The following is a 19,566-nucleotide window of genomic DNA, read 5'->3' as shown; positions in this document are numbered from 1 at the left end:
ATTGACAGGAAATAAGCCTTTTAGCAGTCCAGTTAACAAAGTAAAGTCAGATGAAAAATCACTCAGGAACTGATGCTTGCTAAGCATGTGTTTTCTGGAGCAACAACTGTACCTGACTTATTGTGCTGGTGTCTATAAGGCTACACAGAGGTTTACTTAGCAGCAGCAGGATATCAGCTGACAAAACTGAGATCTGGTGTAACAAGGCACAAACGAAACCCATAGAAAATCAATTGAAACATTATATTTAATTCCTCCTATTCATCTAGTGAAAATTTGCACTGAAGAAAACGTACGAGTTGTGATTAGTTTTGGAGATTGCTTTAAGGAACATTTTGGGGTTGTTTTTTTGTTGTTGTTGTTGGTTTTTTTTAGGACAAAACCTTGTTTATTCAGTCAACTTTTTTACACAAAACTAATTCGTTACTCCTTTTTGAACTTCTGATTCTGATAGCATGCATCACCTTTAACTATACTTTTGTGTGAAATTGGAATAAAATGCAATGAGTATAAATAAATTTAATCTAAATTTTAAATGTCTAGTAGATATTAGGGAACAGATATAGTGGAAGGAAATGGTCTTTGACAACAAAGAATGCAACATTCAGTGAATAGACTGAACATCACCGAAGCTCAAACATTTTCTGGGAATTATTTGGGTTTCGTCAAGCTGCTAAATTTTCTAAGCCTGTATACATTTGTGCATGTCTAATAGCTGACCTCACGTTTTTTGTAAGCAACTGCATATTTCTAAGACTTTTTCTCCCTCTGTGTGAAACTGCAAAATGCTAAGAAATGTTCCAGTGAGAGGCATGATTTCAAAGCTTCCAAGCTTTAGACAAAATGGTTTTATTCTGATGGCTGCTGAGTGGAGCAGATATTCTTGGTTTCTGCTATTGTATTTACAGAAGTTGTAACTGTTGCATTGAGTTACTCATTTGGGATCACATTACAAAGCTTTGATTCATTATATTTTCAGGCTCGACACCACATTATAAAGCTATTTTCCAGTACAAGTTATTCAGTACAAAAGCTGGCAGAGGAAGCTTTATTTAATGAGTTTGAAATTTGGCTTTGAAAAGTGTGTGGCTACTGAATCTGGAACCACTTTCAAACATGTATTTCTTTGTCTTTTTTTTTTTTCTGGATATTTATCTACATTTAATGATAAGCCTTTTTTAATAATATGAGCTTATTCCAGAAAGTCAGTCTTTTACTTTTCAGAGGTTAAAGATTAAAGAAAAAAGCTGGAGGCAAAATTACACAAAGATTCCTTTGTAGCCCTGAAAAAGAAAAGGCTCAATTAAAGCGCTACTGAAAAATGTCCAAAAGTTAAACTTTTTTTTTTCCTTAATCTACAGCTTTATTTGAAATACAACGATAGTTAGTCAGCCAGAAATGAATGCAGTGCAGGCTCCTACCGCAGCCTCTGTGGCCTTCAGCACTAAGGCCAAAGCACTTTGGCCTGCCATCTCACAGATGGTGATTGTACCACATAGTCATATTTTTTTCCACTTGGGTTGTCAGTGACTGAATCTTTTTTTCATAAGTTGTGTATGGTGCTGCAGTGACATTATCACACATAAAGTAAAAGGTAAAATATGAAGATTCTCCCCTTCAGTGCACCAGCAAATAATCTACTTTTGTATGCTTGAGTCATCACTTTGCATGTATTATTTCATCTTTGCAAGCAAATACATGTTTTCTCTTGTCTTGGTGCAGCTAAGAGAAACAACTTCTGGGGGGATTGTGCTTGCTCAGCTTCAGCACTGCACTTTCTGAAGAACATGGCTTGTTCTCTGTTACTGGCTTGATTTCAGCTTACTGAGAGCTGCAGCACATGCTTACATGTGCCAGGGCTCAGTGGTGTCAGTTTCTTCAAGTGAAAGTGTTATCTAATAGTAAAGGATGATATTATTTTATATAGTTTTCATATTAAGTTTTTGTGGGAGGCCAAGGCAATGCTCCCAATCCTGCTTCCCTAACTAATCACAACACTTGCTAGTAAATTCTATATATGCTGCTTCCTTCATATACTTTATCAAAGTACTGTAGAGATCTGTAGACTTTTGCACCATTGGCATAAAATACCATAACAGGCTCAAACTCACTGTTTCACATATTGCACTCCTATATTGCTTGCAAATCTTTAAAATACCATTGTATTTATAATATTATTGCAAGACACCAAAACAGTATTTTCTTTTTCTGTCTCTCTCCTTTTTTTCTTTTTTTTCTTTTTTTTTTTTTTCTTTAAGGGAAGTCCATAAAATATTTTGGTCTTATTTTAATCTTCATCTTAAACTTCTCTTTTATGGCCAAGGACGGATGCAAACTGTTCTTTTTCTCTTACAGACTTTCCTATTTTGGACTTTCCCGTTATTTTCTAGCTTTGCATACTTTTTCAAGACATTTCTACTTCTACTTCCATGGCTACATTCAGACTTGCTTTATTTAAATCTCTTCTTGTAAAATACAGAGGAATTAATAAGGGCGTCTGAAATGCTTTAGCAGGAAGTGTTTGACTACCTGGGTGACTCACCACATTCTGATGGAAAGAACTGGTATGCAGCCAACATGGTAAGCCCTGCTCAATGTAACCTACAAACTTGTCCTTTCCAAGAATAACCTCTGATTATAGAGGGTACAAGTGTTACTAGCTACAGACCATACAGAGACAAAATATCCTAACTGAAAGTAACTCTTCTCTTGGTTAGGTTAGTTTCCATGGTGTCATTTATTGTGGGTGATTTCTGGTGATGTTTTTTTTTAGCAGTCAAGAGCCAGATGTTAAAGTCTGTGCTGCTGTTCTGGTTATGTTTCCTTTCATCTATTCTGAGAAAATGTGGATGCCTATTCTGCAGTTCTTTGTCCGCAGAGGTTAAAGGTCTGGGCAATAGACAAGTGCTGGGAAAATCTATTTTAAGCATTTTTGTCTAGTTTAACAGAAAAACCAGGCGGATGGCATGAAAGTTTGGTTAAAACTTCTGTTAAGTAAAACAGAAGGAAGGAAAAAACTTATTAGTGGCTACTGGACAAGCATGAGCTACTACTCTAGGTTTGCAATACTCTGTAAGAATAATATTTGGCTTGTTGTCTTGGTGACTGAGTGTTAACCTTTCATGCATAGGTACAGACTGTACTCAACTATGAATACCATGTGCACTAGCGAGTTTCCTTACTGTTCAAATCAGCAGTGAGAGGGTCCTTGTCCCAGTTCTTCTGCAGTGCCTTATTTGTTATAAAATGAGAACGTAGAAGCTTAAACTTCAGTATTATCCTTTGATAAACATTTATATTGTGATCTGTGCTTTGACCTGCTTTCTTAGACGTTCTGTTAACACATCACAGAATCATTAAAAATCTTAATTTACCTACGTCTGCAACTATGTATGTAGCCAAGTGCTGTACGCCTCAAAGTGTTCTCATTCCTTGTAGCTCTCAAGATTCTCTCCAAGATTCTCTCCAAGATTCTCTTTTTCCACTGCTTCTGCCAGTAGTCTTTTTACTTTCTCTACACCAGTTTCCTTGAACCAGGTGTGAATGCATGCAACTTAGAAATTGCAAATCTGGAAGAATACGAGGTAAATATTGTTACATGAGTATTTTCATTATGTAATGCTTATAAAGCATCATTTTCACAGTCACAATTTCATTTTTTTTAATATTGTGAATTGACAATTTCTGTACAATATTGTCCTAAAATATGAAACAAAACATGAAAACCATTCGAGTAAAGTTATTAGTTGGCAGTGTAACACTGATCACTGCAAACTCCACTTTTCAGTCTGCCATCTGCAAAGTATACTTTTATTCAATATGCTTGTTATATACTATGATGAATGAGGAAGCCACAGGAAATCGTGATGTTTGCATAGGAAAATAGCCCACACAATGTATACACAAAATCAAACTTTAGAACATCAGATTTCTACGTAAATTGGAGTTGGAAGTTGGGGAAAATTATAGCCCAACTGGATCGCATCAAGTGTTTAGTGTAGTGTTGTATCTTCAAGAGTAAATGCAAGTTGACAGTGAGAAAAGATAGTTATTCTGTGTTCTTCCATTGTTTCAGTACTTTCTAGATTTTCCAGATGTTCTTCCTATATTATAGAATCATAGAATCACTCAGGTTGGAAAAGACCTTAAAGATCATCAAGTCAAACCACAACTTAACCATACTACCCTAACTCTTACAACCTTCTGTGAAATCATGTCCCTGAGCACCACATCCAAATGGTTTTTAAACACATCCAGGGATGGTGACTCAACCGCCTCCCTGGGGAGCCTATTCCTGTGCCTAACAGCCCTTTCTGTAAAGAAATGTTTCCTGATATCCAGCCTGATACCCAACCTATATGGTTTGTAAACAATGTTTTTATCTTCCATTAACATTGTTATCCATTGAATACATAGCATTTAGCATACAAAAAAAAATTTGTGAATGAAGACTACGAGTCTGTTTCCTGCTCTGTGGAGTCTCCTCCTTTTTAATTCTGACCAGTCTGACCTCTCCTAGCTCCTTTTTATTTGACTAACTCTACTTCTTAAATACTATTATTATTTCTAGTTCTCAATTGACTTCTTTCAGAATTTGGGGGCTTTGGGAAGTTAGTAGTAAATAGTTGGCATTTTATTTTATTTTATTTTATTTTATTTTATTTTATTTTATTTTATTTTATTTTGTCTTCTACTTTGTTTAGCATTTCACATTTTCAAATTTTGCTATATTGAAATATAAAAAAAGGAATATGTATTCTTTAAAATTAAAAATGCTGAATGGTTCACATAACAGGTTCAGAAAGCTTCAGTAACCATGTAAAAATCACAGTCTTCAGCACTGCATTGTGAAGAAACTCCTCTGCAGGCAGAATGATGTAAAGGTTTAGTGATATATAGACGTTGCAGCAGAGAATCTCACTGGAACTGTTTAATTGTCTAAGCAGTAAATTAGGACTCTATGTTATGATGTCCTCATCCTATGCATCACAAAATAATAGCAAATATATTTATTTTGAAAATGTTATTAAAAACATTTAAGACTATGATACCTTCACTGATTTTTAAAGTGATATTTTATTGATTTTGTTACATTTTAATGACCAAGAGGGAGGAAAATATCCCTTTCATATAAAGAGAAATAGCAGCATCCTTCAAAATAATACTTCAGTGGTTAGTGAAGACAGCAGATGCATGAGTTACTTTTCTTGCAATTTTTTTTCTCATCAGACTGTCAGCCATGAATTTTTTTCCCATTGCTTTTAATTAATCTTTTCACAAGAATAAGTGTACGTTTTGTATGTTCCCTACTTTGCATTTCCTGACTCTGACTGGAGGAAATAAAGCTGAAATAACACAGAATGAACTTTTCCTTTTTCTGCTGTCCAGTGAGACCGGAAATACCTACTAAGTCTTTTTGTGATATTTTGCTGCATTAAGCAGGAAATAAAATGCTGAGAGACAGATTAGTATTGACCATTTGGGAGCTTAATTATAGTAACAAGCTTTCTATGAGAACATCATCATCTCAGTAATGAGTAACATAAGTATTTCAGTAACTGACCATTGCTTGGATGGTTTGAAATGCAGCAAGGATTATGTATGTCGATATTTTTATTTAACTGTAAGTTGCAGCAAATGACCATGAGATGCTTATTTCAGATGAATGCTCAATATAATTGTGTTTTGCAACTAGTCTTGATGTTCTATGAATTTGACTAAGTTTTGGCTCTTTGTGTTAAATGCACCACTCTACAGATGAATCTTAATTATCTGAAATCAACTTGAGCAGAAAAAGGATGAAAGAAATCACTGCTAGAAATTAAGAATACAGAAAAGTTGAAAAGCCTTTTTTCTTGTGCAAGTGGGAATGTTTACAATTAATTCAGTAATTTTGACTTTTCAAAATAACATGTAGGTTTTGGCTGCAGAAGTCTATTTCTGAATATAGCTCTGTACGTAAGTGTGAGAAAGTACAGTCTAAGTCTCTTTCTAGCTATGGTAAACATGCCTAAAGTGCCATTTTAAACCCTTATAATTTAGCCTCAGTAACTGAACCTTGTTATCTTAAAGTCTTGGTTTGCATGCACATTGCTACCTTGCTTATTTATTTATTTATTTTAGTTCTCTTTCACCTCATTGGCGCTTCTAATGTTGATGTGAAGAATGCAATGACCTTCAGTGGGCCTCTTGAAGACATGTTTGGATACACTGTTCAACAGTATGAAAATGAAGAAGGAAAATGGTAAGCTGCTTTTCTTAAGTTTAAACTCCAAATTATATTCAGTGATACAAGTTCCAGTATTTAAACAGCATCTGTTTCTGTCAGTGGGCTTTCTTAAACTGATGTATTAGTCATAAATAAGCCTGCAAAGTTTGGGTGAAAAAGAGCCAAATTCAAATTTAGATCTTGAGTGATTTCCTCAAAGGCAGAAATAAATTCACAAGTTGGGTAAATTCCGTCCTTGCTAGAGATGAGCTTTATGTTCTGAGACCTCTTTTTGCCATTTGCCAAATGAAATAACTGTTCATTTTTTCTGGTATACATGTATCACCAGTGAAATTGCTCCTGTTTTACATAGTCTGTTTTCCATATATTTTTCCTGTAGTGTTTTGTCAGTGGTTATCTGAACAGAGTTTCTGGCAGGACTGATGAGAAGATTTCTCTGTCACAATGTTTAGTAATGCAATTCCTAGCTTCTCTTTTGGAGGCCTAATTCTATCTTGCAATTGGTAATATATTGGCATGTGAGACTTGGCACCACTTTCCTCACCTGTTAAAATTCTCATGATTTACAAATTTGATTTTGGTGTGCTTACTATTACATTATTCATCAGTCTTTTGATAAGCATCTTATGCTTTCCCCTCATAAGAGCAAACATCACAAGCAAATCATGGGGCTGGAGGACTGAAATAGCAATTGAATGGTGAAAGGTTTGAGAACCCTGAGGCCTACATTGTTGTTAGCTGATTTCTCTGTTTTTCCACAAGCTTCGCCAGCAATCTGACATTCTTGATAAACCCCAGGGACTCCTGCTGGCAGCCTTGGATGAAGGACGTGCAGCCACTTGACAGCCAGGTCATGCTGCTCTGCAGTGCCTCAGTAGATCCTTTCTACACACACCAGGCTTGCTTGGTTCTGAGAGTCTTCTCGGCATGGGAAGTGCTCACTAAAATGAAATTGCAAAGCCTGCTTTTGAAAGTGCTAGTTCTTGACTGTCTTTGTTGCAGGATATTTAAATACCCATCTGTGTTCAGATAATGAAAGACAAATAGTGACCTTTTTAGAGCTAATTTAGACCTTTAGGAAAAGGTGTCCATTCTAGGAGCGGGTATTCTGTTCAGTAATTAATGTTGCCACAGACTGTCCTGAAACCTTGTATGTGCAAAAGCTATATGAAACAGGCATGTCTACTCTCCCCTTGGCTGAAAGGGGACACTCAACCAGTGTCCTGTGTCAATATCTTTGAACATTAAACTCCCAAGTTGCTGCTAAATTTTCAAGCTTTCTGCTTCCTGCAATGCAGCAACATACGAAGTAAGAAATCTGCAGTCTAGTTTAAACATACAAAGCTTTTGTGGTGCTCTTTGAGGTGTTACAACAGTACCTAGATACCACAAGTAGGGTTTTTCAGCAGAAGCAGATCTTCTCTAGACCTGATTGCAGTCGTTTCTCAAAGGAAAAGTGGAGTCCACTAGGCAAACAGATAAAGTGGCTTTTCAAAACACTTACCTCAGTTGACAGGGCTCTTGGTTTTTTTTTTCTGAAAAAAGCACAACGTGGGCATAGTCCTACTGAGATTGATCACCTCTTGTGCAATGTCAAGGACACTCAGCTTTTCTGCAGTTAAATGGAAGTCAAAGATGTACAAGAGGTTGTTATGCACACTTCTAAGTTTTGGTGTTTGCTGAAATGTGCATTTTACAGCTTGAAAGATCATTCAGATCCAGTATGTGTTCAGACCACTTAATTTGCTTTTAAATATTAAAAAATGCTACTGAATCACAGTGAGCTGTGTCAGTGCGTTCATTTGGAAGCTGGATGGTGTACTGGGTTTAAATTCTCATTTCTACCTTTTTTTAATCCTTAGGTGATGTCTTACCTGTTCTGTTCAAGAAGCATTTAGATGAGGTGCTAAGGGATTTGATTTAGTAGTTGGGTAGGGATAGTGATAGGAGGATGGTTGGACTAGATGATCTTGTAGGTCCTTTCCAACCTTATGAACCTATGAACCTATGTCATTCTGTTCAAATATCTTCTTCTGGAATCATCAATTTATGATTAAAGGCAGAATTAGCTCTCTCAGTAACTATTTATAATCACCTAAGCATCCAGGAACAAATCTTTTTTAACTATTACTCTTAATGGCAGGGTTTCTGTTTCCATCATGTGCTGTGACTTCTAATTTTACTGTAGTTCTTCCTTACATTGAATGCAGTAGTCATTCACTGGGTAGTGTAGCTAATAGAGATGTGATAACAAAAACAGTGTCTACCTCTAAACAGCACTGTCTGCTGAAAAAGTTGAGTTAGAAGTTAATATAAGTGCTTACAGAATACTGTAGACGAATAGAGGTTTTTTATCATATTATATGTAAATATATATACTGACATTATACACACACACACACACACATATTTTTATTTTATTTTATTATTTTTTTTAATTGCACATAATAAAAAGCCAAAAGTGATGTATTTTGAACTACTGACTCACATTCTGCTTGGTGCTTGTGAGCCTATCCTTTTGAATTTGATCCCTGCTCAGCAGTAACATTTTTCTCCTAAAATAAGTTAAAAATAAAGCATGATATGAACAAACACATATTTTTTCTTCCATACTACTTACAATATTTTTCATCCACTCACTGGTAATATTTATATTTATATATCTATTTGGTATATAGGAGTATTTCCTTTCCATGTCTTTTTTTACAGAGGAGGCAGAAGAGCTGCTTTTATTTTCTGAATGAGCATACTAGATACTTTCCTTACTTTCCATCCTATATATATTCTTTGTGAAGAGCTTGCTGTAGGTGTGTTCTGTATGTAAATTTTATTTGCCAATTTTCATGCGTTTGGTGGAAGACAAAATTTCAGGTAACATATTTCATTTGCAGGGTACTTATTGGTTCTCCATTAGTTGGCCAGCCTGAAAAAAGAACAGGAGATGTGTACAAATGCCCTGTAGGAAAGGACAACCAATCCCCCTGCATAAAGCTGAATTTACCAGGTATGAAAGCAAATGGAGCTGATATGTGGAGGTTCAAATCTTAAGATATTTTTGTTTAGAAAAAAATATTTATTTTTATAGAGAACATTTACTTAGGACTCCAGAAGTAAATCTGAAGGAAGTTGTGCTTGTTATATCAAAAATATTTTTATTTTAAAAGTTCTCATTGACCTTTGGAAAACATGCTAGAATGAGCATTGGCTGTGTTATCCAAATATTGTTATGACTGGTATTGATTGGCTGTGGTTTGGCAGTTCTGGCAGAAAGGCCAAGGAGCCTAGGTTCATTGGCCACCCTTTCCAAAGCTCTCTGAAGCCAATGAGAGCCTTCCTATTGCCTATTCAGTAAGGTTTTGATAATCACCTAACTAGAAAGTGCCAAGGTGAAGTACCCAAATAAGGTGTAGGTAAATATTCATCCCTTTCTTTGTCTTGAGTCAAGAGATACTAATTGCACACAGAAAGATTTCCTTTTGATATGAATTCTCATGAATATGCCTGTCACCCTATTTTTTTTATTTTTTCTTTTCCCATGAAAATCTTAATGTTAGTAAAAAAAAAAAAAAAAGAAGTCGCAAACATAAAAGCTATAATTCATGTATAGCAAGACAAGGTTAACAAAAAAAAAGAGTGTTCTCTATTTAACAAAACTGTGTGAACAGTAATGTCTTGCTTTTATTATGCTGTTATTTTTACTTTATTTTTGTAGCTAAAGAAAACTATTTGAGATGGCAACGCAGACAAATTTTCTGGGATAAAAGCCAGTCTCAGAATTTTTTCTTGTTCACTGCAACTGAAAGAGGAGGATGAAGGGGTGCTAAAATATTTGATGGAATCAGTGTTAGTCTGTGTTTTATTTTAGAAGCTGGAAGCCCCATGGTAGCAGATATATACTTTTAACATTTTGTTTTCACATTCTTGAATACTTAACATTTTAATCTATTTATAGATGCTACTTCAGTGCCTAACGTCATGGAAGTAAAAGAAAACATGACTCTTGGAACAACCTTAGTCACTAACCCAAAAGGAGGCTTTCTGGTAAGAAAGAACTTTTAACCAGTTTCAAAAGAAGTTTGTGTTTTTTCCTTAGGTACCATACCAACCATTTCACCCTTTTTGATCTTTTAAAGGCATGTGGACCGCTCTATGCTTATAAATGTGGGCGTTTGCATTACACAACTGGAGTCTGCTCCAATGTCAGCTCCACTTTTGAAACTGTGAAAGCAATTGCTCCATCTGTACAAGGTATGCATGCCACAGGAATTCTCTTGTGTGTCTTAAAATACAAAGTGCCAAACAAGATGAATGTATACACACAGACATACCAAAAAGTACAAACTCCTTTCCTTAGCTAGTAGCATTACCAAGTTAAGTAAATGTTTTCATTGTCAGTATATAACCTAAATTCCTGCTAATTTTGGAGTTTATCTTGGTATAAACAATTATTAGAGGGCTATGTAACATCCAAACACAATTGCTAAAAATAGTTGCTTATGTTTTTTACTTAAGGCCAGAAGATTCTTTTTAAACAATGACAGCATGTTGTTAAGGTTGTTAAGGTTTAATACAAACCCAATTTTCTTAAATGCCGGGTCCTTTGGAATATCAGAGACTAATTGATAGATATTTAATAAAGCAGGGTCACCAGTAAATATTCCAGTTATGTGATCTTCTAATCCCTTCTTAAATATCAATTTGCAAGAAAGTGCTTCGCTGTTGAAAGAAATACCAAACTGCTTAAAATACCATGGAAATGTTGTTCAGTGACAGTTTCCATCAAGCATGTCAGCTTAGCCCCAGTATAGAGGGATGTATGCTTATTACTACATCATGAAAGTAATTGTAGCTGCAAGTATATATCTCAACCTTGTTTAAATCAATTCTTATGTGACCATCTGTGTTGCAGAGTGTAAAACCCAGTTGGACATCGTCATAGTGCTTGATGGGTCCAATAGCATTTATCCATGGGAAAGCGTCACAGCCTTCCTTAACAGTCTCCTGAGAAACATGGATATAGGTCCTCAGCAAACACAGGTAAAGTAATTGACATTTTATTGTTATTTAACTTGCAAAATAGACAACAGAATTCATAGGAAATGAGATAAGAGAATCAACTATGGAGCCCTTTGTAATTATAAGACCATACTGCAGTGCAGTACAAGAACTAAGCAGCTGAAAACCACAACTAAGTCCATCTGTGCTGCTGAGAAATGGTATCACGGAGGATCTCGCTTCCCTCGTTATTCAGGCTGCCTGAAGAGACCAGTATTCTAACTTAGTGACAGAAGTTAAATGTCTTAAGTGAGGCAGTTTGAGCTTTGTCCTTTCCTACTTCCTTCCTTTCCACAGACACTTCTTGTCTTTATAGCACAAAGGACATTTCTGCTCTTCTAAGACAGACATTCATGATTCAGACCCTTGATCATAAGATTTTTCGAGCAATGCTCAAAATTTTGTGCTGTGGAGCAACAAGCATATACATTTGAAATCATGATTAACAAATGTCTGTTAAGCTGCATGTTATTAATCGCAGAAGCTTCATTTATTTATAAATAGGCCCAAATTCCCTGCTACATCAGAGCAGTTTCATCAGAATTCATTAAGTTACAACCAATTATTGAGGACCCAGTATGTTTCACAGCCTTCTCAACAAAGTATGAAAACAGCAGTTTGACCATAACATAAGAAGACAAATACATTTTAAACAAAAAGTTCGACTGACAGGAACCTCCTGTCACTAGTTCCTCTCTTTCCTCCCAAAATGAAGGACTTCTTAGGATTCTTTATGGTATTTGACATGCTGTAGACCAGTACCCTATCTATTTGCTACTTCATATTATCTCCTTTAGGTGTAAATGATATGACTGCCTACAGGGAGTATCTCTCATTTTCCAAGTTAATAGAGGTAACATTCAAGTTTCTTGTTCGCTGTGCTGAATGCTAGCTGTTAAATTGTTGTGTATGAAGTGTCACCTTCACAATCATGTCCTGTTATTTTAAAGATGCCACTTTCCCAGATAGTGTGAGGAAGAGGAAAAAAACACTGTCAGATTTAACAGAGAAAAAAAAAATCTTCCTGGTCCCTAAAGTGGTGATTACTCAAGCGCACATAGCATCTTGGGAAAATACACTTCCCAGTACTGATCAATGGCTGCATGAAAATCGTTATTGTCTTGTGCCCAAAGGGCTTCAAAGGGGAAGTAAATAGGGCAATCAGTGATACTGCACCCTCGCCCTGTTCCTCACCCTGAGATTCTAAAATTTTAGAATTGACACACCTCTCTTCTACTTGATTTTGGATTCCTGCTTTGTTCTGCACAAAGTCCTCTTGCTGGTTTCCTGCTTGTGTTCCAGCAGCTATCTCCACCTACAAAATCCATCCTTTCCACATTTTGGCGTAGCTACCCTTTCTTCTCAAGAAGAGAATTATTAACTATTTATAAACGCTTATTCTCTCAAGAATGTGAGCTTTGGCATCTGGTTACTATAGAGCTGAAAGATTTGAGAGGCAGATAAGAATGGGAAAAGGGAGAGAAAGATTGAAAAAGTTGAAATGGAGGGCAAATATATAAAGAATTTGGGGGGAAACTGTTACCTTTCCCCTCCCTTCCTTCTCAGAATTTTATCCTAACTATCCCTCTCCTTTCCTCCCAGCTCCCTATCTAAGGACACTGTCATAGTCTCAGGCAGTAAGAAGGTTATTGTTTCTTCCACTCATGCGGTCTCATTTCTCAAAGGCTGAATGTAAATGACTGTTGCACAGGGAACTGGAGAAACAGCAGAACAGGCTGGTTTCTTCCCCTTTATCTGGGAGCACAAAATAGAAATAAAAGAGCAGTTGTTCACTTTGACTGTTTTAACCATTTTTCCCATGTTCATTTTCTCAGGATTTGTGAGCTCACTGAAATCCAATGTACTTTCACTGACTTCAGATTGTTTTCTTCTCGTACAGGAAAAGAATGAAGTGATTACAGAATAGCTTCTTAGCTTGGGTGTGACTTGTTCAAAACTATGTTTTGATTACCAGCTTATAAGAATTATTTTCCACTCTCGTTTACCCTGTCCATGAACAATAGTTATTAGGGTTGTGGCAAGTCAGAAGAGAAATTCCTCAGAGTCCCATTTGGCATGTTTGAAAGTGAAAGCTAGAAGATTCAGATGCAAAAAGACAAAATTTAGTATAATATTTTTCAGAAATACTTCCTTCTTTCCTCTTTCCATTCTCTAAAACAATAATGCCATATTGATGTTTATGCTGCATACCATGAGCCCAGAGATAGAAGTTGTAAAGGAAAAGTGACAAAGGAGAAGAGGAAATGGAATATGGATTAAACAAGAGAAATAATATTTCTCTCTGCCCTATTCCACATTTTAATACAACTGCTAAGAAATACTTTTTTTATTTTTCTCTTTTAAATTCTACAGAAAGAACTATGTCTTTTAATGTAAAAATGTGTTTTTTAACCCTTTTATATATAAGCAGCCTTCTTATAGAAGGATATTAAAAAATACTTTGATATGCTCAAAGCTAAACTGTAATGGCACTCAGAAAGTTTAAAACGTGGTTTTTTTTCCTCTATTAATAGATGAAATAGCCAGTCATATGTATTTGGCCTGCTTGTTGTTTTAACTGCAAAAGGATTGTATCAGTGCTGCTGTGTCATCTCTTATATCCAGAAGAACAGAAGTGTTTTGAAGAAGCATTTTAAAAAGCAGTTAGAATGGAGAAAGATGCCTTCAGTGGCTTGAAAGTAATTTGTGTCTGACTCCTGGTGAGCATAGTAGACCAAACAAATTGCAGCTGATCTTAATAGTTCTTCCTACATCCTCCTGGTGTAAATCCCAGCATATAATTTGCATATATAACATAGTTTAGTAATTGATTAGGAAAGCCAGAATATATTTTCCTAAAAAGAGGCTGTATTCACTAAAAGAAAGAGCAACAGTAAGTTATTTTCATCTAGAATGTTTTGTCACAAAGTGGAACAGTCTTTTCACTTGCCTGTTCCCTCTTACAACGACTTTTTCATAGGAACTGGAGACAATTAAAGAATTATTCCCTTGTATAACATAAAATCTATGGTATGCACGGGTAGGGAACATAAACTTAGAAACTGAAAAGATGTTGATTATAATTAATAATGCTGGGAAAAACATAATCTTTTCTGAAGTGGGGCAGAATTCGTGTTCTTCAGCATAGTATTGCATTCTTCAGATTTAAACTAATTGGTTAATTTAAATGGACATTCCTGAAGTTATGCAGTTTTAAGATTTTTTTATCTATAAACTGCATAATTTATGTACTTGCACTGAGTAGGTGTTTCATCAATGATTTTCTATTAGATTAAAAGAAGGCAAATCTTCAAACCTTCATCACTATCTCATATAATAAAATTGTAATTTTAAAAGTTGAACTTTAATTTATAATCCTGCAGGAGACCAGGACACGCAGCCTAGCACTGTTTTGTGGATTCTGAGAAGTTATGTTACCTTTTGTGAGGTGTGGCACATCACTTATGCCATGAAGTACATAGAACGTGATGACTAGTGTTTTCAATGCTACTGCTAAGGAAGAGTCTCTCAGAACAATTGTATCCCATAAGATAACCACATGCCCCTTTTCCTTCCTGATTTACAAGCTATGCAACACAGTGCAGTTCTCCAGACTCAGATGTTCTTCCTATTCACTTCCTGAGAAGGAAATGCTCAAAATGTTTACTTGCTGTGATCATGGACAGTGCTTCCTTTCAAGTAGGAAATGAGACAAGTCAGTGTCTTTTTTTAGGAAAAAGTCAACATCAGCATCTAGAACAGCAAAAGATGGACAGACGCTTATTACCACGATCTTGGCAGAAGTCAGTGGTTAATTTAACCCATTCTATCAACAAAATTCTCAGTGCAGGAGTCTGGATCCACAGAAGCAGTCTCACTGATACACAGAAGTCTCTGGCTGTGTTTCTTGGGCATGGTTCTGCAATAACTGAGGCATTCCTCCTGATCCAAAGGGCCAAGTATGATAAAAATTTGTTGTTTTTCATCAGTTAACAGAAACCTTTTTAAATGATCAGCAGCATCCTGTTCAGATTAGGTTATATGGAAGTGTCAAATAACTTGCTAATAATCATTAGCAAAATAATAATTATTTTTAGAAATTGCTTGTTATCTGCTACCACAAAAAAAAAAAAAAGAAGAAAGGAAAACTCTGGCATGAATGTAGGATTATCTACAAAACAGAAACAATCATAACAGTGTATGTTTCAGTGTCTCTTTCACAGATAGGTGCCACAGAATAGTTGCCTTACAGAGAAAGGGTTAAAATAGTTTGTATTTATCATCAGATATGTACAATTCTTCATTCAGAGCCATAAGACTACTGCAAGCTGTAATACAGTGTATGCCCAGCCTGTTGTGTAAGCCCTGTGCAGAATTAATGCACTGCTGTCCAGAAGGTTCAGCCTCTGGATATGCTTAGCTGCAGGTGGAGGAGGGTATGTCTCTGAGAGAGATTTAAAACATCAGAAAAAGGGGAAATTTACCCTTGCTTACATAGGTTTTTCCAGATTAAAGTGCATTTTCAAGGGGTAACAGGAATTAAATGGGATAGATTTTGCATTACATTTCTGTAATTTTATGTAGATAGTGTTTCACAATGATCATTATATCAATGTCTAGTACCAAATATTTGACAAAATCTACTTTCTACTACAAGTCTCCCTTTTTGTTTTAATATAAGCAATGAATGCCAGCAATCAAACATTGTGCATAGTCTGAGAGACTATGAGAGTACCTCAGAAAACACTTACAAAGCAATTGCAAAGTACATACCACCCCTAAAATAATATGATGCTTAGTATCTACATGCTAGAGTGCTCTTAAAAATAGATGAGTGCAACATAAATGTGCCACATAATACTGCATTATCCTAAATAATACCTATAAATTGCCATGTGTAACATAAAATTGAAATATGCTAATGGAACACTGTGTGAATTCTTCCCAGTAAAAGCTGTCAAATACCTGCCAAAACATTAAAAGTGACTTTAATGAGGGAAATTAATTAGTATTTAAGGATATTGCTTATCTTCTTTTCATTTTACTTTGTTGTTGCTGTTGTTTTGTTTGTTTTTGCCAGCATGTTCCCTCATACATATGTGGTTTGATTTCAGTCCAACATGATTGGATTGTTTTGAGTCTTTCCATCATTCCCCAATTCCAGGAGTTGCCATTTTGTGTTCTTCACTGTAGGACTTGTCAGGGGTATTACTTTGGCTTACCTCCTCTTGTGATAATGGTTATGGCCTTTTGTCTTCATAAGGATACAGGTACTTAGGTCTTCCTCTCAACCTCAAGGGCCTAAATTTGTCAATAGAGTGTTGTTTCTAGGCTGCATGTAGGATAAATATACTGTTGATTTATGGAACTCTATGTTTGGATAGAATTAGGAGTTGTGCATGAAATACAGCCTCATATTCTTTAAGGAAATCTCCTTTGAAAAGTTGTGACTGGTTATTAGGGTATTGAGTGCCTTGTCCTAGAAGTGAGCAGAGCTGCATCTCAGATTACCCTGTGTCAGGAAGAACAAGGAGCTGAGTCTGCATTATACTTTGTTCCTATTTTTAATACAGAAACAACTTGGAAAGATTTAGTTGACATTAAGTGTTTCCTAGTTTGTCTTGCTCAAATGCTTATAGGTGCTTCATATTTGGTGAATAGACATAGAGTTTAGATTTTTTTCCTGGCTTTAGGTACAGATGTGCATTTACGTCATTGCAAGAGAGACAGGTACCTTCTTCTATGTTGGTTGATTTTTAGTACAAATGGTGTGTTTCAGGTTGGAATTGTTCAGTATGGACAGACTGTAGTCCATGAATTTTTCCTGAATACTTACTCAACAACAGAAGAAGTGATGGCTGCAGCCCTGAGAATACGTCAGAGGGGAGGCACACAAACTATGACAGCCCTTGGAATAGATACAGCAAGGTAAATTCACAAAATATTTTCCTGAATATGACAAAAACATGTTTAAACAGATATCAAAAATAAGGTGTGGCTGATTTCACTTTAGCTAGATAAATGAGATTTAAGGAGAGTCTGGACAAAAAGATGTTGTTCAACCTCCATGACAGTTACATGTGGCAACCTGAAAAGGCAGCAGTTTCTTGAGTGGAGTAAATGGGAAAGAGAAAATACATGGAATAACATTGTTGTCCTAAGCAAAGGCAATTAAAGGACTTGGATGTCCACACAAATTAGGTAGGAATTGTGTATGTAGAGGGATAGATGAAGTTTTTTACAGAAAATGGGAAAAGACAGAATTTTTAGTATTAATTTCTTTCTTCTAAGGTTAAGATTCTCATGGCATTTAAGTCCACACTTGTCAGCAAGTCTAGAAATTTTATATCATAACACTTTAAATCTTCTAGAGCACTGTGAAATTAAAAAAAAATAATAGAATCTTAGGATGGCTTGGGTTTGAAGGGTCCTTAAGGATGATATAATTCTATCCTGTAGGCTCCCTTTAAGCAATGACAGACTGCAATTTTCTCCCCAAAGCCTTCTGTTCTCAAGACTTTATAAGCGCAGCTCCTCAGCCTGTCTTCGCAGGAGAGGTGCTCCAGGCTTCTCATCATCCTCGTGGTCCTCCTCTGGACCTGCTTTAAGCCTCTGGGTGGATCAAGCTGTCTTAGAGAGAGATCGGGTTAGTCAAGCAAGAACTCACTTTTATGAATCCATACTGGCTAGGCCTGATACCCTGGTTGTCCTGCACACACTGTGGTCAGACTCAGAGTTGGCTCTAGCACAGAGGATTACCTAAAATGAACTGTATGGCTAAATACAAGTATAACAACGATCTGCATTGCTAAACCTTTCATAATTTTTCTCTTCTGCTTCTTTTAACATAACAGCAAAACTTTATTCCCTGAAAGAACATGTCACTCTTCCAAAATATTAATCTAATTTAAATGCACAACATCTTACTGATTAAATATTTATTTATCTGATTTTTTGATAAGTCTTAAACCCAACAGATTATTCATAAGTAATATTAGGCCAATGCTTAGATACAAGTAGGGACTTAAGGAAGCCCAAGGATCTTCATGGAAGCAGGATAAATTAGGAAATATTGAGAAACTGCATGTGGTTCAGAAAGTCCCTGTGTACCGCAAACCATCACAGGCTTGTATATATAGGAAATATGATCAGTTGCCTCAGCTCTTGCAGTCCTCCCAAACTTCAATTTTTGGCTGTTATCAGAGGTAAATCTTAGCTTTTATTTGCGTGGGCAGTCTTAAAGGTTGGAGATATTTTTCTAAAAAGAGAAAGCCTTGCTTCCTTCCATCTTCTCCGGAACCTTTATCCAGCCTTTGCTTTTCTGGTTCCATGTCACGTCATGCATGTCTGCATGAATACTACCTGGAAACCTCAGTGTGCCTTTCCCCATCTGTGGTATTCATGCGTCATCCATGCCTGCCATCACTAACTGGGAGTCTGCTTCTGCTATGTCTACAACATCCTGTTTTACTGTAAATGTCTTCTGGCATCTGAAGAAATATTTTTGACCACTTGAAGTGCTGCTTTAGTGTGGAAATAGATTTCTTTGTATGCGGATTTCAGGGGAGGGGTGTTGATTGATGTTGTGTTTTATTTTTTAAGTTGCCAAAAGTATTTTAAGGTGACAGTTTGTTTGGATAGGAATAGAGAATCTATTCACCATCCAACAATATGCTTTTCTTTTGTCACAGTTGTAAGAATCCTTATGAAACTGTGACTGTAAACTGACACCTAAATTCCAATTGTTCTTGTTTGTATTTGTTCCTGGTTAATTTTTATTTCTTTTTTCCTATTTCCTAGTTAAAGTATTTTATATCAGGGTTGACTAAGCAAAAATGATGCATGTGCTAAATGTTGACTTTGCCTTTTTCCAAACCTTTTACCTTCCCCATTTAGGGAAGAGGCATTTACTGAGGCTCATGGTGCACGAAGAGGAGTACAAAAAGTAATGGTTATTGTGACTGATGGGGAATCACATGACAACTACAGATTAAAAGAAGTGATTGATAAGTGTGAAGATGAAAACATTCAGAGATTTGCTATTGCTGTAAGTGAAATGTAATGGGAAAAAGTAGGAGTCTTAAAAACGTTTCACCTTCCAAATGTCTGTTTAAAAAGTTCGTATCAAAGAATCTTGATGGAAGTATAGTCATCTCAGAGATTAAAAAAAAAGATGTACAATGGTTGTCTCTCTTCCTGTCTCTCTCTTTTTTTTTTTCTAGTAAAAACAACCTGTCTTATAATACTTTCTGGTTCTGAGTACATACTAAATAATCTCAAAC

At 35.9% G+C, this 19,566-nt stretch overlaps 1 protein-coding gene across 2 annotated transcripts in view; it reads left to right on the top strand.

Annotated features, from left to right (window-relative positions):
• ITGA1 (integrin subunit alpha 1) overlaps positions 1-19,566 on the top strand; it is a 318,815-nt gene that overhangs the window by 20,335 nt on the left and 278,914 nt on the right. For both annotated transcript variants that reach the window (XR_010622425.1, XM_065739886.1), the window contains exons 2-8: positions 6,124-6,244; positions 9,121-9,233; positions 10,182-10,270; positions 10,363-10,477; positions 11,139-11,266; positions 17,064-17,212; positions 19,181-19,331. Coding sequence is in view for 1 of the 2 variants with exons in the window: in XM_065739886.1 (XP_065595958.1) it covers positions 6,124-6,244; positions 9,121-9,233; positions 10,182-10,270; positions 10,363-10,477; positions 11,139-11,266; positions 17,064-17,212; positions 19,181-19,331 (866 nt within the window). In the remaining variant the exon portion in view is untranslated. The remainder of the gene's footprint in view (positions 1-6,123; positions 6,245-9,120; positions 9,234-10,181; positions 10,271-10,362; positions 10,478-11,138; positions 11,267-17,063; positions 17,213-19,180; positions 19,332-19,566) is intronic.

This window comes from Cyrtonyx montezumae, unplaced genomic scaffold, assembly GCF_038088225.1.
Source record: "Cyrtonyx montezumae isolate F1298 unplaced genomic scaffold, pur_monq_1.0 scaffold_25, whole genome shotgun sequence".
In the NCBI taxonomy this organism is placed as follows: Eukaryota; Metazoa; Chordata; class Aves; order Galliformes; family Odontophoridae; genus Cyrtonyx; species Cyrtonyx montezumae.
This window is presented reverse-complemented; position numbering and strand designations above follow the sequence as displayed.